The sequence below is a fragment of the Anomalospiza imberbis genome, chromosome 12 (assembly GCF_031753505.1).
Source record: "Anomalospiza imberbis isolate Cuckoo-Finch-1a 21T00152 chromosome 12, ASM3175350v1, whole genome shotgun sequence".
NCBI lineage: Eukaryota > Metazoa > Chordata > Aves > Passeriformes > Viduidae > Anomalospiza > Anomalospiza imberbis.
In genome coordinates, this window is record NC_089692.1 from 2350133 (window position 1) to 2372854 (window position 22722).

Consider the following 22722-nt stretch of genomic DNA (forward strand, 5'->3'; position numbering starts at 1 on the left):
CTGGTGGAGTCCTGCCTAACACAGCACAAGGTTGTTGAAATAAGTAGCCTCTCATTATACAGCAACAGGACTACTTAAATGTGAATTTCCAGAACTTGGGTTTTGAATGGTAAAAGCTTTTTGCAAAGAATTTCTGAAGCTGAAGGTGACTTTGCTCTTCTGAATTTCACCAAAATACTCCAGCAGGAACTTCCTCTTGTAAAATGAATTTTTTGAAGGTGGTAACAGTAAAATCTGCAGACCTTCAGATCTGTAGTTCTCCTTCCATGTCTGTAGGAATAACCAGTGCTACTGTTTTGATTTTGAACAAGTGGAGGGTGGCAGCCTCCTGTTTCTAATCCCTTTTGTATGCCTGGACAGCCAAGCTTGGTGGAGAGATAAGGGGGCTATTCTTTTCCATGTTTGGCATGTAAGATTTGTGATAAAGGGTGGGTTGAGTTTGCCTGTCCTGAATACTGACAATTGCATCCAGAGGTTCCAGAAGAAGCAGCAAGGAAGGCATGCAATTGGTACTTCCTTTTCTGAAAGAATTTTTACATTTTTAAAAAATCTGTTTAAATATAATCTCTCTCTCTGTATACATATATATATATATATATACACCAGATGAGTTTGTGCAAGGGAGAGGTCAAGACTGAATTTGCAATTCTCCTTTTGCTTCAGTGGTATTCTGTCTAAATATTCTTCCTCAGGTAGAAACAACCTTGTTAAGAACAATTTATCACACCGGCATAGACAGGGGGGGAAAAAGGAAAAAAAACCTGTTTGGAGCAGGCTGTGAGTGTGGAAAAATCATGTAACTGTTTTATCTGAGCACTGCAACAGATTTACTTTGGTGCTAATTTGGCTGAATAACCGCACTTTAGAATACGATTGCCTGCTTAATAAGTAGAGGGCAGCAAATGTCAGCTGCGTCTGCTTGTCAGAAACGGAGGAGGTTGCTTGGACAGCAACATGAATTATTATTTAGATGATTTGGTCCCTTAGTCAAGCCTGCTCCACTCTGTGGCAGCTTGGGGGGTGGGGGGAGGTCAAGGTGTATTTAGGCTTGAGCCTGCAGGGCAAATTTCCCCCATCCCCTGTGTGCGCGTTGGTTTCTTACTCCAAAACAAACCTGAATGAGAGCTTTAATTCTCTGCCGAGCTAACGCGTTTGTTAGCCCTGTTCGGCAGCCTCCAGCGCCCGAGGCAGCCACAGCTGCCAGCTTTCATCTGCCCCCAGATCCTGCGGGGCTTGCGTCACATGCGCTGCCCCCGGGGACGGAGGCAAGCCTGTGTCCCCTCCTGAGTGTCCCTGTCCCTGTCCCTGCACACCCTGGCTCCTGTGTCCCCTCCTGAGTGTCCCTGTCCCTGTCCCTGTCCCTGGGGTGCTCACCCTGGCTCCTGTGTCCCCTCCTGAGTGTCCCTGTCCCTGTCCCTGCACACCCCGGCTCCTGTGTCCCCTCCTGAGTGTCCCTGTCCCTGGGGCTGGGACTGCTCACCCCGGCTCCTGTGTCCCCTCCTGAGTGTCCCTGTCCCTGTCCCTGCTCACGCCGGCTCCTGTGTCCCCTCCTGAGTGTCCCTGTCCCTGCTCACCCCAGCTCCTGTGTCCCCTCCTGAGTGTCCCTGTCCCTGTCCCTGCTCACCCCGGCTCCTGTGTCCCCTCCTGAGTGTCCCTGTCCCTGGGGTGCTCACCCCGGCTCCTGTGTCCCCTCCTGAGTGTCCCTGTCCCTGCTCACCCCGGCTCCTGTGTCCCCTCCTGAGTGTCCCTGTCCCTGTCCCTGCACACCCCGGCTCCTGTGTCCCCTCCTGAGTGTCCCTGTCCCTGTCCCTGCTCACCCCGGCTCCTGTGTCCCCTCCTGTGTGTCCCTGTCCCTGGGGTGCTCACCCCGGCTCCTGTGTCCCCTCCTGAGTGTCCCTGTCCCTGTCCCTGTCCCTGCTCACCCTGGCTCCTGTGTCCCCTCCTGAGTGTCCCTGTCCCTGGGGTGCTCACCCCGGCTCCTGTGTCCCCTCCTGAGTGTCCCTGTCCCTGTCCCTGCTCACCCCGGCTCCTGTGTCCCCTCCTGAGTGTCCCTGTCCCTGTCCCTGCTCACCCCGGCTCCTGTGTCCCCTCCTGAGTGTCCCTGTCCCTGTCCCTGGGGTGCTCACCCTGGCTCCTGTGTCCCCTCCTGAGTGTCCCTGTCCCTGTCCCTGGGGTGCTCACCCCGGCTCCTGTGTCCCCTCCTGAGTGTCCCTTTACCCTGGGGCTGGGACTGCTCACCCCGGCTCCTGTGTCCCCTCCTGAGTGTCCCTGTCCCTGTCCCTGGGGTGCTCACCCTGGCTCCTGTGTCCCCTCCTGAGTGTCCCTGTCCCTGTCCCTGCACACCCCGGCTCCTGTGTCCCCTCCTGAGTGTCCCTGTCCCTGCACACCCCGGCTCCTGTGTCCCCTCCTGAGTGTCCCTGTCCCTGTCCCTGCTCACCCTGGCTCCTGTGTCCCCTCCTGAGTGTCCCTGTCCCTGTCTCTGGGGTGCTCACCCCGACTCCTGTGTCCCCTCCTGAGTGTCCCTGTCCCTGGGGCTGCTCACCCCGACTCCTGTGTCCCCTCCTGAGTGTCCCTGTCCCTGTCTCTGGGGTGCTCACCCCGACTCCTGTGTCCCCTCCTGAGTGTCCCTGTCCCTGTCTCTGGGGTGCTCACCCCGACTCCTGTGTCCCCTCCTGAGTGTCCCTGTCCCTGTCTCTGGGGTGCTCACCCTGGCTCCTGTGTCCCCTCCTGAGTGTCCCTGTCCCTGTCCCTGGGGTGCTCACCCCGGCTCCTGTGTCCCCTCCTGAGTGTCCCTGTCCCTGTCCCTGGGGTGCTCACCCCGGCTCCTGTGTCCCCTCCTGAGTGTCCCTGTCCCTGTCCCTGGGGTGCTCACCCCGGCTCCTGTGTCCCCTCCTGAGTGTCCCTGTCCCTGTCTCTGGGGTGCTCACCCTGGCTCCTGTGTCCCCTCCTGAGTGTCCCTGTCCCTGGGGCTGCTCACCCCGACTCCTGTGTCCCCTCCTGAGTGTCCCTGTCCCTGGGGTGCTCACCCCGGCTCCTGTGTCCCCTCCTGAGTGTCCCTGTCCCTGTCCCTGCTCACCCCGGCTCCTGTGTCCCCTCCTGAGTGTCCCTGTCCCTGTCCCTGCTCACCCCGACTCCTGTGTCCCCTCCTGAGTGTCCCTGTCCCTGGGGCTGCTCACCCCGACTCCTGTGTCCCCTCCTGAGTGTCCCTGTCCCTGGGGTGCTCACCCCGGCTCCTGTGTCCCCTCCTGAGTGTCCCTGTCCCTGTCCCTGGGGTGCTCACCCCGGCTCCTGTGTCCCCTCCTGAGTGTCCCTGTCCCTGGGGTGCTCACCCTGGCTCCTGTGTCCCCTCCTGAGTGTCCCTGTCCCTGGGGTGCTCACCCCGGCTCCTGTGTCCCCTCCTGAGTGTCCCTGTCCCTGTCCCTGGGGTGCTCACCCCGGCTCCTGTGTCCCCTCCTGAGTGTCCCTGTCCCTGGGGTGCTCACCCTGGCTCCTGTGTCCCCTCCTGAGTGTCCCTGTCCCTGTCCCTGGGGTGCTCACCCCGGCTCCTGTGTCCCGGCCGCGCTCTGCGTGGGGGTTCCCATGTTCTGTGTTCTCACAAGAATGTGTACGTTTGTTTGGAATGTATAGATGTCATAGGGCACAGCGCTTCTCATAAACTCTGGGATCTGTTTCTAACCTGGTGATGGAAGATGAAAGAGTTCATGGGAGCCCAGTTAAAGCAAAAATTGCAATGCAGTAGTAAAATTTTAAGCAGAGAGTAATTTAGTCTTCCTTGCCAGCCCATTTTTGAGAAGATTTAATACCGTTAACAGTTTGGTAAATGTGTCTATTTTGGTTAACTAAACACTCAACATTTCTGACTGTAGCTACCTTTTATGCAACTTTTCTCTAAGCTACAAGCTAGGTGGCTGGGCAGTAACAGCAGGGGTCATGAAAGGTGTGTTAGCATCTATTTCCTATTTTTAGTTTAGTCTTGTCATTCAAAAATACTTTGTCAGCCTGTGAAAGAGTTACATCATCTTAGCTGAATAATGAGATACTGCTCAACATACCCTGAAAAAGTAGTTACCCTGCAGTAGTAGCAGTAATCTTTTAATTAAATAAAATTTCTTATTGTCATTTGTAATATAGACTGTTTTCCCCTCAACTATGTTTGTTAAAGGTAGGTATAATTATCTCTAAAATGTAAACACTTGAAAGATATTAATGTATTTTTGATGTTATTGGGCAGTTGAATAATGATTTGTAAGAGTTTTGTTTTTGTTTAGTGTTTCAAATTGCTGCTGAATTGGTGCATAACTTCTAGATTTCCATGGAAATGGTCATAACTACCTGATTTCCTGGAACAGGAAGGTATGTTATATGCATTTATGCTGCTGAGTGTCTGTACACTGAGGTGTTACAGCTTCCTAAAAACTGCTACCTCAGTATTGGGAAGCAAGTTGAAAAACAGTGTGGTGCAATTACAGTTCATGAGTTTATTGACTCTGCACAGCCATGAAGTACAGACCATGTCTCTTACACTGCTGTGTCCTTTCCCTCCACAAGTAGAAAATGTATTTATATCCAGAACAGACATTGATATTCTTGAAACAGAAATAACACCCTGTAGATTCTGAAGATTTCTCTTAATGGCCAAAAGCCAAATTCATGTGGTGAGGTGCTTGAAAATCTATTATTTAAAAAAAAAAAAATAAAAAGATTTGTCCTGGCAGAAGTGCTCATATCTGGCAAATGTGTCAGATAATTTAAGTAAGCTTTAAAAAAGTGTCAAAAATACTTAATGGGAAAACAAAGCCTAAGTGCTAAACTCAGGTGTTAATTTTGTTCAAGACAACAGGAGAGGAGCAGAGTGTTCACTCTACTAGAAACATACTAGAGGTGAAATTGGTGAGAAGAGAGCATATTTTTATGAGAAATAGCATAATTTTGTCTATTTATTTTCAAAATCCGTGTTTAGATTCTGGGAAAGTGTGACCTGTGTTTTCATCGAGCCCTCAGTTTTAAGGCAGCCCAGCAGTCAGTGGCTGTAGTGGGCACCTGCCAGCTCTGGACAGGTGAGAGGTGAGATGGGCTCCCCTCAGGGGGTACCTGTAGAATTTCCAGCATGTCTGCCCTGCCTTCGTGGGACAGGGAATGATTGTGAAGGTTATTGAATACACATCATCACTTCACCGCACATGCTGCTGTTTAATTAAGTCAACTACTTTCAGCTTCCTGTTCTGAGGAACAGTAAATTCAGTATTCAGCCAAATTGTTCTCTCTTTCAATAATGGTCTGTCATCAGCATTTGCTAGTCTTTCCTTCTTAAGCAGTACGTTCAGGAATCTCCTGTGTGTGTCCAAAAACAAGAGTATGGGATGATTTCTTCCTCCCTTTAAGAAAAAAGTATTTGCATCTTTATGCTTTTTTTACCTTTTTAGTGATCTAGGTGACTGCAAGATAGAGTGATACAGACCTTCAGGTTGCATGGAAACACCTAAAGAATATGGAGCTCCATTAGCTCACCCTATGAGCTTCTGTAATTAAGTCTCAGATCGAAATCTTGTACCTTATTTTAGCGTGCAGAAATCAAGCAATACTCTCAATTTTAGCAGAGGAGAAAGGTAACTTCAAGCCAAGAGAGACTGGCAAAGTTTCCTGAGACCGTTTCTTTATCCCAGTTTTGTCAATGTTTAATCTGGCTAATTGACATAGAGGTGAAATATGCTTAACTATTGAGTTAAACTTCGGTGTGTTTTGTGTGCAGTCATGGTGCTCAGTACAAAGTGCTGGGTTTTAGTAATATGTGACAGTTCTGCTCTGTATTTATTCGATGATTTGGATAGAGGGCTACTATAATATTTAAATACCTTGTACGTTGTTATGTTATCTAAAATGTATCTATTTCTTAAATTTGCCAATGGATACTTCAGTTCACATAGCAATATATAGTGATTTCTGTGATCTGCTCAGCTATACAAAAGAAAAAAAATCTTAAATGTACATTTCATAAATATCCTCAGGTAATTTTAAATGAGGCTTTAAAAATAATTCCTCAGTTAAAAAATATTCATCTGTCCATCTAGCTGTGTGGAGAAATAATTTCTGGGAAGTACTGAAATCTGAAAAACAAACATCCTAAATCCAGTGGGTAAGGAAATGTGTGCCTTAGCAGGCATGCTGAGGACATTTGGTAGGCTATGTAGAAAATATGAGAATGATCTGACTCTTTTGTGTTGGAGAATTTCATTTTTGCCCTGTCAAATAAAATGCACCTCTGAGTGCATTTTTGCTCCTGTCACTTTTTATATGTGTGTCCCTTACATTTAAGTGTTACAATTGAATTCTTCTGCCACACCACTGTAACTATGGAACAACTCTATTGACATCAGTAGCAATATTCAGAACAAACAGAGTTTGTCCCTCTGGTGTTAGATATAATCTCATATCATAACAACTCCTGTGGACAATTAGGATTTATTGTTATCAGCTGCACCTAACATTTTTGCTTAAATGCAAAATACTTTTGCAATTGTATATATAAAATAACCTCTGTGTGTGTGTGTGCAATTTATTTGAAAATCAGTCGCAACCAATCAAGTGTTGTGATTTTGCATTGATTTCTGGGTGTGCCTGCTTGGTGTCCATTTGCCATCTCCTCGCCTTGACTCTGTTGTTGAAGGTGCACGAGGCTGTGGGGGATTTCAGCGCAGGGCTGTGTTTCGGCTGCGCAGCAGGCAGTGCAGCCCAGCTGTGCGAGCAGGAGCTGGGGTGGCCGAGTGAGCAGCGCCGTGCAGAGCCCTTGCTCTGCTCAGTGCTCTGTGCAACAGTAAGTGTTTGTGACAGGTTGTTTGCTGAGCCCTTCCTGCCTGCATATGGCACAGCAGAGTTCACTTGTTAGCAGATTATCCCTTGTGCCTTGATGTTCAAAGAGGATACTTCCAGCCTGGGTTTGGAGCCGTCCTAGGCAGGGTTGTGCTGGGTGGGATCCGAGACAAGTTGGGAAGTGCACGCAAACAAGAAGGGAAAGAATGAGCGCAGCAAACAGTAGGGATTCCAGTGTTCTCCTTGTCATCCTTGAAGGAGTTTATTGTGCATTTAAAACCACTTTGAAACAGCTGACCAGTTCTGTAATGGAACATCACTACATATTCTCCAAATTTCTAGCCAAAAAACAACCTTTAAGAGCATGTAGAACAATTATGTCTTAGGGGACAGTATTTTTAATTCCCATATTTTTAAAACTGGACTGGTCAGAAAAATGCGGGTTTTTTAGACATTAGTATTTTGAATGTCAGTTTTAGAACATAAGGAAGTTTTACCTTTCTATCCTTACAATTCGAAGAGGAAAGTCAGATTTTTTTTTCCCCCCAAGATTGTGAGAGAGAGGAGCCAGTAATGAGGGTATGATCTATAGTTCTCCTTACTTATGATAATATGCCAAGAAATAGAGAGCAAAAAACATAGTGGAGTTTTTCTGTGAAGAATTATATTCTGCTGGTGGTGACACACATTTTAGACTTGTAATATGTTGAAGGATTTTAAAAGTCTAAATCAAAGGTTCAATATGCAATAAACTGAAAATTAATTAACCCCCTTGTGTTGTTTTGGGGGTGGGATGAGTGTTTTTAGGAAAAGCAGAAGGAAGAGTGAAAGATTAAAAATATTTTACTTGGAAAGAGGAAGGTAAGAAGGTACATTTTAGATCATCTCATTTCCTTTCTAATGCAAATCTGATTCTTTGATTATTCACTTATTTATTTATTCTCATACAAAAGGTAGAAATTATGACATGTTGGGAATGTAGGCATTTTTTATACTGCAATAATAGTGCAACTATTGCACTCCTTTCATCTATTGGTGAAAAAGGATTTCAGGAAAAAATAATTTTGAATAGAATTAATTAATGGATTCTTAAAGTCCTAAGCATATAATGTAACTGCGGTTCTTTAAAGCAGAAAAACAAGAGAGAAAACAAATAATGCCCCTTGAGCAGATGCTTATTCACGTAGGATAAGTAGTCTTTGATTTTGGAGAGGTGGTGTGACTTGCAGTTGGAAACCTTGATTTATTGTGTCGTTATTTATATCTGCAATAAATGAGGAATAAGCATAAAACATGAAAAGGAAAATTAAGTATTATGCTAGTTCTCTTGCTATTTTATTTACATGAAATAGGCATTTTTTAATGGTGTGTTGCTGTGCCTTTTGTTGACCATATCTGTGCGCCAGGTCTGTCTGCTTGTTTCCATTGGCTTGTCATGTTCACTAATTAGGGAACTGCTGCATGATTCACCTTGTTAATTAGAGGGACTTGCACACAAAGGCCCTTCGGGCAGTGCGAAAGAAGAGCCTAGCACTAGTGCCCTGAGAAAGCTACAGCCTGTGAAGTAATTCTTCTCATCTACCTTCTATTTTTTATTTGAAATGAATAAATCATTGAGATTTTCCTTGTGGAGTGAGAATGCAAGAATTCACATCTTTGTAAGATGTAAATTATATGTGATCAATAGAAGGGGATGACTACTGTATTGTACTTACAAGATTCCCTAATTTACTACTTGTCAGTGTCTGCGAATTTGCTTGAAATATTTTGTCCCCACACTGTGGTGCGTTGTTCCCTTGATCTGCAGCACAAATGAGCGGTAGCGGTTTTGCTATAGTTCAATCTAAAATAGAAAAGATGTAGATTATTTAAATTCAAGCTTGTTTTGCATCCCCAGTGGAACTTCCATTTTACAAGTGAACCCCAGCACCACCCCCACAACTTTCAAGGGGAAGAAGGTGGTGGGTGTGTGGCTATTTCTGTTCCCGGTGTTTTGCTGTGCCTCAAACCTCACTTTCCAGCAGAGTAGCATACTTGCTGTATTGTGTGTTCTTTAGTTGAATATAGTTTCAGAATAAATTAAATTTGTTTTTGTCATGTCACTTAGACTTGATCAAACCACAATCCAGACTGCAGAAGAGGAAATTGCGTTAGAAGTGCACAACCAGTCGCTGCACTGCACATTGCCCATCTGTTTATGACACTTCAGACATTAACTCCAATGCCATTCTCTCTAACTATTTGATTAAAATTACTTATTACAGCCAAATGATTTTTAGTAGATTGCTACATTCGCCTCATTTCCTCAAATGAGGCTGGCAGTTTCAAGATGCAGATTTCCCATAAGAATGCTAGAGGACTGGTATCAAAATCTGGGCATTTTCTTTTGGAATAATCTAGTTAATAAAGCCTCTTACTAGAATTTCTGATTAACTGCTATTTTAAATGCACTTAAAATTTCTGCTATTCTGAAGTTTTGTGCTAATGGAATATAGCCAGAGAAATTTTACCAAAAAATAGAAATACTTATTTGGAAAAAAATAGGGAAAATGCTTCAGGCTGATGTGAAATTTTATGGCATGAAATACTGTCACTCTTCACTTCCAGGAGGATGAGACATTCTGTGTGCCTCGGTCTTCAGCTGGCTTCATTGATAGACCAGCCAAGAACTTCCTCCATCTTCTTGGTACACTTCTGGTGTACTGTTTTTTTAATTAATTCAGATTTCAAGTTGTGCCAGAGATGAACAGAAATAAAAGTACCAAAAGGCCGTGCCCTGCTTGAAACTCCTGATGCACGGAGAAGATGGTGCAGACAAAATTCCTGGTCAGACTCCCCTAGCACTAACACAAAGTTGCAGCGGCCATGGAGAGTTCTCACCATCCACATAGCTGTTGTATTGCTCAGCCACGATGGAAGATTCTTTGCAGAGTATTTTCAGAGCGGTTTCTTGGATACCTGCCATGTGAAAAGCAGAGCAGTTGGTTCACGTTCTAGTCCAGCTCTGAGCACTCTGTTACAGTGGGCAGCACAGCCTTTGGGAGTTACTGCTTGCACTCGTCTTTTCCAGTGCATGATTTTAAAAAAGCACACTCCTTGTTGAGTATCCTCCACAGCTCAACAGGTTTCCTGCTCTTATTACTTCAGTCTGTAACTCTAGACATGACCGAGCTCCACACAGGCTTTCACTGTTTTACATTCCCTGACCTTGATTCAAACATCACTTTGAGTCCTCACGCAGTGTCTTACTTCAGGGGGAAAGGAGAAGATCCTAGAATTCTGGGGAGTATAGTAAACCCCCACTTAGATGAGCAAAGGGCCTGGCAAAATACCTTATCCCATCTTTCTCTCCAGGCCGTGGGAGTGAGGATATCCCACTGGGTGCTCCTGAGCTGAGGAGCCCCTGTGTGAAGCTCTTTGACTCATGTTCTTCCACCCATACTGTTGCTGTCTTGTGTCCTTTGGAGAACAGCTTGAGAAGATTGGTGATTGTCCATGGTTGCCTTGCCCCAAAATAAAACGAAGACTGATAATAAAAGAACAGATCTTAGGGGATATTTTTCAGAGTTTTTTCCTGATCTACTACAGGTAAGTTACTGACACTGATAAGCTGCCAGCTCCAGTAGTGCTGATCCTGCCCAGTTGAATGCCTCAGAAACCCTTTGCTCAGATTTGGCTTGGCAAATCTGCCACGCGCTATTGCAGGATCTAACAAATAGAAAGGTTTAAAACAGATGTGTCTCCAGCTTCGCATAGGAGAGCCTGGAACTGGTGCTGTCGGAGAGAAATTGTTTGAGGAATAGTATAACCAAAACCAGAGAAATTGTACTGGAGCTCCAACAACAGATTCTGAGGAGTGAAGGAATGTAGTGATTAAAGTTACTGGAAGGACAAAAAATCCTTTGTTGTAGAACTCTTTCAGGGGTGTTTGAGGGATATCTTCCTGAAGTATTTATTATACTCTGTGTTACTCTAGATAGGAATATGTAGCTTAAGAAATGGTTGGACTGTTGCAGAAATAAATGTGTTTAAGTTAATAAATAATTAAATAATAGTGTATTGTATTTGGAAAATCAAAAAATGTAACCTAGTGTATTAAAAAATTGCAAGAGTTTAAAATCAAATTTCAAATTCTTCATGCTTTTGATTTTTTTATAAATTATGAGTCAGCTGTTAAGGATACTTCCAAGAAAATTAAACCTGTGACTATTTTATTTATATACATATATAAATAAATAAATAAATATAAAAGTTCAGACAGTATCTAGTCTTGAGTAGTAAGGGGATAAAATTGTAGATATAAGGATAATTGTTTTAAATATCTCATTTAACTGTGTAATGTACAAGAGTGGGGAAAATTACCATTTTAAGGCTTTTATTTCAGAGAAAAATAAAAATGAAAGGCAGGATGCACCTGGCATTTTCTAAATCAAAGTTTGACACATTGTCTTGAAAGTAATAGGGCATATTTAAATGGAAAATTGGAGTAAACTTGTAAAACATAATGAAATTAGATGTAGTAAACAGGATTGTCTGTTTTAGGAAGGATGCTTGGTCCAAAGTACTCCAGTTAAGATTCCAGAACTGTGCTCAGATGCTCATTATTTTGAGAAAGAGTCATCTTGAGGCTGAAACATTCCCAGCTTGGTCTTTGCCCAGGGTGCTTTTTTTCCCTAACGCTATGCAATAATTTTCAGCCGCTGTTAAAAGTGTGTGGGTAAGAAAAAGGAAGAAACTCCCCTCACCAAAACCCAACAGACAAACACCTTTCACAGTGAAGAATAATCTTAATCTAGTTCAGATGGATGTGCAGCCATTGCAAGGGACAGCTGGAGCTTTTACTGACTTGTGGGAGAACACTTGTGAAGGAGCAGCATCCAGCTTTGTACTGGAGAAAATTAGACACCATTTGTCAGAGCTGGGAATGTTTAAAAGTCTCACAAATGTGTTTGGTGCATGACCTGCTGTTACACAGGTGAAACCTCTCTGGTGTGGCATTTTTGCAGCACTTCAGTACTTGGAGCAGTTCCTTACCAGGCACTGGAGCTGTGCTGACCCTGAGAGATTGCAGAGCCAGAGCAGGGCTGGGGGACAGCACAGGGCTGCTGCACACATGAGCTGCTTTGCAAGGCTCCCTGAAATTCACTGAGGCACCCATCCTTCTTCATCATTGTCCTGGACTTCCCAAGGTTCCTGCCAGCATTTTTAATGAGTTTCATTTTTAATTGCACCTTCTGTCGTGGGCATCTTAGGACATGTGTAATGGTTCCACATTTCAGGCACTCCTCAGCAGAAAAGATGTTTTTCCAGGGGGTGTAATCACTGTCTGAGACTGATAGATACATGTTACAGAACCATCAATTAAGACAAGTTTTTCTCAGCATATGACCCTGTTATCAGGAATTAAGCCATCCATCGCAAACAGAATTAGGAGGGATTTCCATTGATGCCTATTGGCTAGAAATCAATGCTTAAATCATTGTTTAGATGATCTTGCTTTCATCAAACATTTCTGCCATTTAGCAGCCTCTGTTGCCAGGTTCCTGCTCAGGGTTCATTGCTGCCTGTGCTCACCCATGAATGTGTTGATATTTATAGCTTCTGTGGTGCTGGCAGCTTCCTCTCATTTCTTCTTAGGCGGTATTTCTGAACTAGGTTGGGAACTGTAAGTAGATAAAATGTAGATCCTGGTGGGCTGAGTTCGTTCTGTGACTACAGAAACTTACTTCTACAACTTGGCTTCTATTCCCTTATCAAATCCTATATTGGCAGTGTTTAAACATACATGACTACTTCCTTAAGCTCTTTCTTCTTCTTTATCTTCACAATCATCTCTCTGTCACTGGGTTATTTTCCTTCTAGGCCAAAAAACATCCCTGAATTCTGCCTGTAGGCACAGAAACACCTCCTTGACCTTTCTCTCTCTCATGTGATCCCACTCCCTCTTCTCCCTTCAATTTTTCAAGGTATTTATATGTAGACTAGAATTTTCAAGAGTTCCAGCTGTCCTCTTACTTTCTGATCATATGGAAGGAAATTGCTCTTAGTCCTTAGTACCTACAGCTCCTACCCATATTTATCTACATATTTTATCTGCTTTAGACAAAGTTCACTTCTGTTTGCCTGGATTTTGCCTGACAAATAAGTGCATTCTTGGCTTTTTGAAATTACTAAACCTAGCTTTTAAGATCTAATGTTGATACTTCACACAGACATATGGCTGTCTTCCTTGTGGCATATGGCTTTTGGCACTTCTTTCTTAAATACCTAAATGTATCATAACAAATAATGATGTGCAGAAAACAAACTAAAATTCTAGAACTTCTGTGCTTAGCTGCACTTTAATGAAGTGGTGAAGTAGTGTTCTTTCTGTGGTTTTAATGCTGTGCCACCATCACAAGAAAATGTCATTGTTCAAAATAATGCTTTGTTCCTATGGTGTAGTTTGCAAAAATGAGAGACCTCCCAGTAAGTAAATGGCATGTTAAAAATACATTTGGATTTGATAAGGAGTAAGGAACAGTATCTAATTTGTAAGCATTTTTCTTGTATAATATATTGAAATATTTGTCTGTGTTTTAGATAAATATTTTTACTTTCAAAAAAGTTAATTGTTGTTCATGAGTGTGGTTCTGAATTGAAGCGTTGCTTTCTTCCCAGAGGGCAGAAATATTAATATGCTATTGATAAGTATATCCATATTATTTGTGATAAAGGCAAGTTAAAGAAAAATTTTGCATCAGGAACCCAATATGAAAATAAGAGTGTGAATGAATGCAGCTATCAAAGAATTGCATCTTGTTGGTTATGTAGTGAGTTAGATTCATTTCTGGTAAATCATGTTAAGTAACAGGAAATTATTTTATCAGTATGTACAGATAGTACCAGGTGCTTCATTTGTTTAAATATTCAGTAATTAGTAACTGGCTTAGTTAGAGGCCTGTATTGTAGTAATACAGGCTGCTTTGTTAACTTTAAAATATAATTGATCATGTAACTTAAGAAGCTTAAGTAGCTTTAGTATTACAGCTACTTCCAAGAGTAATTTCAGAACACTGAAGATGGTGACATTCAACTCGTGTTGCTCTTAGTGCTGAGAATTCAGAGGGTGGTTACAGTGGAACCACGTAAGCAAAACTGGTTGCCAAGTCATTTCCACTTGGCACAGAGAATGTGATTCCAGAGTGCACGGGGGAGAAGAGCCTCCACAGGCCAGGGTGTGCATTTGGCCTCTGGTAGGCAAGGTGCAGTGTCCCCTCTTTTGAACCAAAGCCAAGATATCACTTTTGTAAAAAATGATTTTAAACAGCGGTTACAATTGGGATAATATTTTTCATGAAAAGGCAGATGATGGGTAGGAAAAAGACTGGTGCCGGTAATCTGATGCAGGCTGTGAAAAAACAGATGTGACTTGGGAAAAAGATAAAAGTTTTAATAGGAGCGTGAACAAGCCAGCAATGATGGGCTGCTAATGGGTGGTCTGGGAGCTTAAATGAGGTCTCCTCAAAAGTCTTGCTAGAAAGTATCCATAAACTGCAAAGATGTTTTCCTGTAAGCAGATTCAGGGTTAATAGTGTGCAGAGAGGCTCTCCTGTCAGCTGGAGTACACTGACCTCTGCAAGCTGAAGGCCTCTGCTGGGAATCAGTATCAGAATCAGAACTCTTCTGATTATTTTTGAATGTAATTTTATGATTCTCTGCTTTCAGGTGAGCTTTAAAGAAAACCTAAAATATCACCAGCGATAATTTATAAAAGAGTGTTGAGAATTTGTGCAATACAGTATTTATCAAGTATTTTCAGCACTTCAGCTGCTATGTTATAAAACATCAGGATACTGTGATCTCACTGATTATGTGTTTGATGTATTAGAAATTTTTTGATCAGTATTCATGAAGGTTACATAAGGTTATTCTTTCCTGCTGTAGTTTACCATGGTGTGTGCTGTTAAACCGGTATCAGAAAGTGTGTTGTGTTTCTGCAGGATCTTTTGTACCTGGCAGCATATCCCTTATTTGTATTACAGGAATATCTGTTCAGCCCACTGGGGCTTGATGATAAGTGAGGCACGTAGTGGAGTGGGATCCTCATCTGGAGAGCCTATAGCAGACATAGACAAGCTGGGTGATGTGGGGTGACAGACACAGGGAGGTGAAGAATGAAGTCTTAGCAGCATTCACCCAGTGTGGGTAGAACAGAGCTCAGCTCCTTTGGCTCTGTCTGTTGAGCCAGGTGTCCTATCAGGGGATGAATTATAGGTAGCGGAAAATCTTGTGCATTTGTCAAGATTAGTATATGATCTCAAGAACAGTCTTTAGTTTTTCTCACTGATCAAAAAAAGAAAGGACAAAGAACTTGAGGACTTGATGAGTGCAAAGCTTTCTGCAGATTCTTGAAGCTGTTCCATAGTTCATTGGTAAAACCAGTTTGCAGGTTTCAAAGTGAGGGCAAGATTTATCCCACTATTGGAAATTCAGAGAAATGGCACATTTTGCTTTAAATTTACATGTGCAAAAAATCTCAACAAGAGGCACTATGTGCTGATATTCCACATGGAAACAGCCAGGGTGTAGTACAGTACAGGTAGCACAGAGAGCCAAGTAAGTATTAGCTTCCTGTGGGTTTGAAAATGGTGACTTTGAATAAGATACTGATACAATATTCATATAACCTTTGCATAATACCAGTTACCTATCAGACTGTATTTCTGACCTGCACCTCCCAGGAAACGAATACTTACTCCAGTGCAAAATTTCTTATTCTGCAAAGCTTGACAACTTCGTCTGAGATCACTCTAAGCCAGTTGGCCCTTGCTTAAATATTCATCAGACTTCTGATAATTGTGATAACCCTTGTAGGCTGGCAAGCAAGGCAAATTAGCAAAAAGATGATTGATCTTTTTTTATATGCAGTTTTATCTTCAACCTTTCCTGGATATATGTTATACTATAGCAATAATTTCTTCTCTAAGGTATTTGCCAGTATCTAGATTTGCACATCTATTTACAGTTGCCTTGAAGCCTCATAATTACAATACAGCTGAAATGTCCATTTTCTTTCCCTGACTACAAATAGGGATCAATCGAATTTTAAATGACTGCTCACGGGCTAGCTTCCGATCATGACCTTTGTAAATGATTAGAGCTCACCACTGTTGCTATCTACCTTGAAAGGGTAAGCGGGCAGCTCTGTCTAACTGGCATTTAATCTGGAAGAGAGCCAAAGATATTTGAGCTAAAAACCTAATACGAGTTGGCAAAGAGGAGTATGTATAGACCTTTGCACTATTATTTAGATATTTTTCTACGTTTCTTTTTTGTATTTAGGAAATCCTTTTACCCTGTAGATGAGGTATGTCTTTTTAGGTAATGTTATACTGAAGTTATGATAATAAATATATAGCATAAAAGTGTGAAAAATGGGGTTTTCAAACTCTAAATGACTGGATTCAATTTTCTGAAGAATGTGAAAATAAAAAATGGTTTGGTTTGGAAGGGATCTTCGAGATCATCTTGTTCACCCCTTGCCATGAGCAGAGACACTCTTTACTGTCTCAGGTTGCTCCAAGCCCTGTCCAGCCTTGAACACTGCCAGGGATTGGGCAGACACAGCTTCTGTGGGCAGCCTGTGCCAGGAACTCAGGACCTCCCAGGGAAGGATTTTCTCCTTGTATCTAATCCAAATCCACGCTCTTTCAGTGTGAAGCCATTCCCTCATGTCCTGTCCGAAGTCCCTCTCTGCCTTTCTTTAGGCACTGGAAAGCCCCGGTGAGGTCTTTCTGGGCCTTCTGTTCTCCAGGTTGAACATTCCCAGTTCCAGCTCAGTGCTGTCAGGATGCTGAGGCTGTGCTTGGTCCCAGTGTCCACATCATGGACAAAGGTGGGAAATGTGCCCATGGTGGTTGGCAGTGGCTGAGCCTGAGCCCAGGTGTGCCCAAGGGGCCAATGGCACCTGGCCTGTGTCAGCAGCAGTGTGGGCAGCAGGACCAGGGCAGTGCCTGCCCCTCTGTGCTGGGCACTGCTGAGGCCACACCTCGAGAGCTGTGCCCAGCTCTGGGCCCTGGTGCCCCTCACTTGCTGGCTCCAGCTCCTTGGTGCTGCCCTCCAGGGCTCTCTGGGTCACCTGCCACCCTGCCCTGGCTCTGGGCTGTGCTGGGCCTGGCTCCATCACCTGGAGCTTGAAACACTCCCTGGGCAGCCTGTGACCAAAGCTGCTCTGGCACAAGTGTGCTGGCTGCTAAGTGAATTAATCTGAGAACTGCACTGAAGAAGAGGTGGATCTGCTTTTTCTGGACAGAGGTGGATGGAGAAAAGACACTCCACACTGGCACTTTTTTGCTTAAACCTCCTTTCCATTTAGCATTGGTTGAGATAGTTCAGGCCCTGCTTTTATGTGCAGATCATGTGTAGGTAATGGCTGAGACACTTCTAGGTAATGGCTGAGACACTTCTATCTCTGCTTGTCAGTTCAGTTTCATTTTAATGAGGAATTGTGCCTGTATCATGCAATGTTTTTATTACCACTACTGAATTTCTCTGCTGCTGAAGTGGGAACAAGAGTGACATCAGTGGGATTAGAAAGCAAACACCTCTCAGTTTATTGATAGATTCTGCAAACCCAAAGTTTTGAGATTTAATAGGAATTATTGCTAAGAGCTATGAATGCTTTTGTGTAATTAAGATAATATGTTGTGTTGCCTAATCAATTATTCTTGTGTGGTATTGATCAGAATATTTATAAAAATATTAGTGTTCCTGGGAATATGACACTTATCATTAACACTTTGAAAGAATTATACAGTTTATAGTGAATATGCAATCTTGCCTCTCTGCTGGCCAGAGAATTTTCTCCTGTTTTCTGTAATGTGCTATATTGTTACATAATGCAGCTGGCAGCTGCTTCAAACTAGTCAAATGTATTCTTACCTAAAGCCTAAGCCCAGAAAACACTTGTAAATTCAGTTTGTAAAGGTTTTGTGTCAGCATTACCTTTGGCTAGCATTTAGATAGAGATATCTTATTAATTTATATATTTTTAAGAAAACATCAAGTATGTTTGAAATTCAAAATAAATATTCAAAATAAAGAAAAGATAAAAAATCGGGGTTTTAAAAGATTTGAATTGGTATTTACATTCTTCATATCAGCCTTAAACTGGAGATGTGTAGTTAGTATATAGTACTTGCTAAGGCAGTTTTTAATGAAAAGGATGGTGTTTTTGGAAACAGTTGAGATATTTGGAAGCAGAAATCTTGTGAAAAGTCACAAGAACTTCAGCATCTTCATCATTGCTCTATGGCCAGGCTGCTAAAATAGTGGTGGAAGCAGTGAAATGCTCTCAGGGATCGCTCACGTGTGACTTCTACCTGATGCTTGCAGGTCTGAAGATAACTTTTTGATAAGCAACAGAATGAAAACTAAAGAGAGTTCTTTCCCTGTGTGCAGATGCAGCAGCAGGAGCTTGCCCAGATGAGGCAGAGGGATGCCAACCTGACGGCGCTGGCAGCCATCGGCCCCCGCAAGAAACGGAAGCTGGATGCACCTGGCCTGCTCACCATAGGAGGAGAGGTAAGTGTGCACCCAGAGCCAGGGAAAGCACTCCTGCAGCACCTCCCAGGAACAGCTGGAGCTGCTCCTGCTGCTGCTGGCAGGCAGCTGTGGCATTTGGAGATGCACATCAGCACGGGAATCCAGCTTATCTTGCCGCAGTAAAAATGCCGTCTCCTTTCAGTTGTATTTTCAAATGTGAACTTTCAGCAGCTCACTAAAGAATGTTTTTTGAATAGTGAAATGTGAGGTGTAGGTCTTAAACTGTTCACTGCCTTTATATTTGTTTTCTCCTCTGCATAATCTGAAAAAACCTAAAAAGAGTAGGGAATGAAGAAGTATCTGAAAAAACATAATTGTAGTCTTGCTTACAGTTTGAACCAAGAGCTTGTAGTAATACCACTGTGGGTTTGTGATAAATATGTGTCCAAATGTCTTCCAGAATGTCAAGGTGTCCCCCACCACTGCAAAGATGAGTTTATAATCATGCTAAATTGTAATTTCCATAAGAATACTGTGCTCTAGAAATAGGATCAGATTCATTAGCATGATTCTCCTTATATTGTATGTGGAGAAGTAGCTGTGCTACACACTAAATGCAAAATTGTCGAAAGCCTGATCTGTATTGAGCAGGGTGGAGAAGCAGAGTGCTGTGGCGCTCTGCTGTGGGTGGCTCTGGAAGAGCACTGTGTCGTTTGCTTCAGATACACTTGGGCTGCTTTTCCTTCTGCTGAGTCTGCCCACGCAGTGGAGTCAGAGGAATTCTCCCTATTACATGCCTGTTCTGAGGAAAAATGCAAACATTTTGTTTTGAATAGCTAAACTAACAGTTTTGGCTCAGACATTTGACTGTCTAAATGCCAGGCATTTCCAAAGGCCTTTTTGTTTCCCATTTTGGATAGCTTTTATCTGACTTCTCTTCTCTTTTCGTGTGCTAAGATTAGTGCTAGGGAATTAGCTGGGCTAGGAAGAGAAGTGGATCCTGTTTACACTCTAAAATTGACTTAGGACTTCAGATATGTAGGAGGTGCTCCCGTTTCTGGTAACATTAATTTCAGACTGAGGGAGCTTCTCGGGTTTTCTGTTGTCCTGTTATTCTCTTCCTTTCAGTCTCCCTCCTTTATCTTACATTCAGTTAAGAATTCTGTTCTCCTCCACATGCACCTGTAACAAATCTCACAGCAACAGACCCAAAGAAGCTTTCATTAGAGGCTGGACTGGGTGGTCATAGCTTTGGCTTTTCCTCATGTAAAAATAATTTGAACCTTCTAATAGTACATGGATCCCTTCAGATTTTAACACTTCACCAAAGGAGTATTTTATCCTGAGGAACAGAATTTAATCTTTATTGTCTGTTTTCCCTTTAAAAAAATATTCTTTTGTAAGTATTAATAACTTGATGAACAAAATAGTGGTCACCTTCAGTGAGTGAAGCATTTTAATCAGAGGTCTGTATCTGGATGGATTATGATGAACAGCTTCCCTCTCTCTCTAGAAGCTCCTTGTTCTCTTGCTGCAGTGCTTTAAGGAAAAATAAAGATCTGGGGCAAATTCCAATGGCTTCTGGTTATTTTTGCTTCCTTTTGCTGCTCTCCTAGCCCAAATTTTGCTGAACAACTCTATTGTTCCATTGGCAAACTATCCCTGAAGTTTTTGCTGATCCATAGATTTCCTGGAGCCATGAACTGTGTGCCAGTTCAGATGGAATTGCTCCCATCCCTCTTCTCCTAGCTTCAAACCATCCTGGCCAGCTCATATAGATGGCTGGCTGGAAGCTGATTTCAAGGTCTTGGAAACTGCATCTGCATTATTCAATGTCTTTTGTAGGGAACAGGACCTAAAGTAGTGCAGAAGCTGTGTCACACAGCTTGGCTCCTAGAAACTCCCTTTCTGGTATTCTTCTGAGCTTATTAGGGCTGCTATGCAGAAATAAACTCAACTCCTCCAAAATGTTTTGCTGTAAAAGGGTACTGGATTTTTGTATTCTCTGTCTTAAGACTGTCTGATATCTCTTCTTTGGGTTTCTGGAGATTATAAACATCATTATGATTCTTGTTCTGTGGTACCAACACCCCCTGAGCCCAATTCCACCTTCAAATACCCAACCTCCTCTATGGTTTATGACACTCTGATTTCTCCCAGCAATTTCTAAGCTGCTTAAAGCCCTTGCTACTGATAATCTCTGCTTGCAAGGTCTGATTTGGCCAGAGTTTTTTTGGCCTGCCCTTTTTTTTTGGTCAAAATATGGTTTTTGCATTGAAGTTGCTCGTCTCCTCATTAACCATTTTTGACTTACGTGTCTGCTTTTGTTGCAACTGGGACCCTGCATGTTTACTGATCCAAAAAGATGTCATTTACAAATCATCCCACCCTGACACGTTCATTTTTTTTTTCCCTTTTCTGAACTAACTCTTGTTTAACTAAAGTCTTGTTGACTTTACTTAGTTGCATTGGCCATTTTTCAGTGAGCAGTGCTGGATTCAGTCTTGGTTTAGCAGAAATACTAGCAGTTTATTTTTGGAAAATGGATCTTCTTAATAATACCCTTTCCATCTAATCAGGAGGCTAATTTAGGAGTAGTGATGGATATTCTATTTAAGACAAGGAGTTGATGGAAAAGATTAGTTATTCTGTATTTAAGTACTGTTTGTTACCTAGAGAGAAACAGCTCCTTCTACAGCTTTTGGAAATGTGAAAAAGCTTGTGTTAATAACTGTAAGTATTTTCTACCAGCACTTTGTTTGAGAGGATTTTCTTTAAACTTTGTTCTCTGTCTCATATTGCCAGAGCTCATTTGGACTTCTTTGCTTGTTTTCAAGCCATAGCTAAATAGACCTTTTTTGGATGACAGGATTATTAAAAATTATCAAGACCAGGCCCATCATTCCTGGACTACTACAGCTAAAATTTTTTACTACTTGTACCTGGGGACATGGAAAATCAGCAGTTTTGGAGTGAGATTATTTTTACTTTTTTTTTTTTTTTTTTTAATTTGCTTGCTTCTATGTACAACCATATTAAAAAATGCCTTTCCAAAACATGGGAACAATATTTTGTACAACAGTGGATGAGCAGGGGCTCTGTGTTCCCAAATAACACTGCTACCAAGTGAGTGACTGGTTTCAGACCACGAATACAGAGTGGCCTTGGCTAATGGCACTGTCCCAGTCCCAATCCCTGCATTCCTGCCCTTCCTTTTGCCCTGGCTCCTGCACCCTGGGCTGACCCACCTCCATGTGATAAACGGGAAGAAGACTGATCTAACAACAGTAAAAAGTGAATAGTTCCTGCTTGCTTGTTGAAGTAGTTTGGCCTAGAGCCCAGTGGAAAAGGAACTTATAACCAGACAGAGACAGCAAATGTGAGATCACCTGCACTTCATTCGCTTCCTTTTTAGTACCTTTTGTGTCTGCTCATATTTTAGATGATCTGCTAGAAATACAGCTGCTTCTGTAGCAGCCAGCAGCTCATCAGGAATTCAGCCTGCTTATTATTATAATGTGCTTTAGATCAAAAGTGGAGGAGAAGAGGGAAAGAGAAGCGAGATAGCTTTGGAAGGATTCAGCTTCTCTGCCTGGCAGAGTTGAAAATACTGCATTTGTGGAATTTTTTAGGGGCTTTCCATTTCTTTAGTAATACTAGATGAAAATTGTTGGAAAATATCTTGTAAAGTCCCAGCTTTTTGGCATTCAGCGTGTGGTTATCAAGTTAGGTAAGGATCCTGGCCCATGTTATGAGCTTAGCAGCAGTGCTGCCCAGGTCTGATCTGTGCTGTGGTCCTGTGACACTCAGCAGTGGGTGACACAAACAGGTTACAACATGCAGGACAGCAAGCCCTGAAGTTCTTCAGTTAGCATCCCTAAGCACCTCTAATGTCAGATTAAATATAAGGTTTGGGTTGCTTTTTTTTCACCTTAGTTGCTTTTTGATTGATTTTGAATCTATTCAGTTAACATTTTCAGTGGTTTTTATTTCTTGAATTATAAGGCTTTTAAGAGTTAGAATTAAAATTTTTGTTTGTTTATGAAACAGATATTTTCATGTAATTGTAAGAGTTGGAGCTTTAAAAAAAGGATTAGCCATTGCAAGACTAGGTCAGGTAGCTTTACAAGCTAAATATTTGAGTACTGCTAAGGTGGCATGAATGTAGAATTTGCATATTTTCAAGTCCCTCATTTCTTATTATGGAATTAAAGTGTAAAGGTTAAATACAAGTATTTTTCTGTATTTAATAATAAAAATAAAATAATTTGGCTTTTCATCGAGACCTATGGCTAGTATGCCAAAATACATAAATACAGAGTATATGTTTGAAATATCTGAGGGTATAATTTGTTTAAATATCAAGTGAAAGCCCTCTCCTGGTACTTG

The 22722-nt window shown here is 42.5% G+C and overlaps 1 protein-coding gene across 1 annotated transcript in view; it reads left to right on the forward strand.

The window, feature by feature from the left end:
- Positions 1–22722, forward strand: part of LOC137481028 (transcription initiation factor TFIID subunit 4-like) — a 154557-nt gene that overhangs the window by 86398 nt on the left and 45437 nt on the right. Inside the window, exon 14 of the mRNA XM_068202475.1 lies at positions 18250–18372. Coding sequence (XP_068058576.1) covers positions 18250–18372 — 123 coding nt within the window. The remainder of the gene's footprint in view (positions 1–18249; positions 18373–22722) is intronic.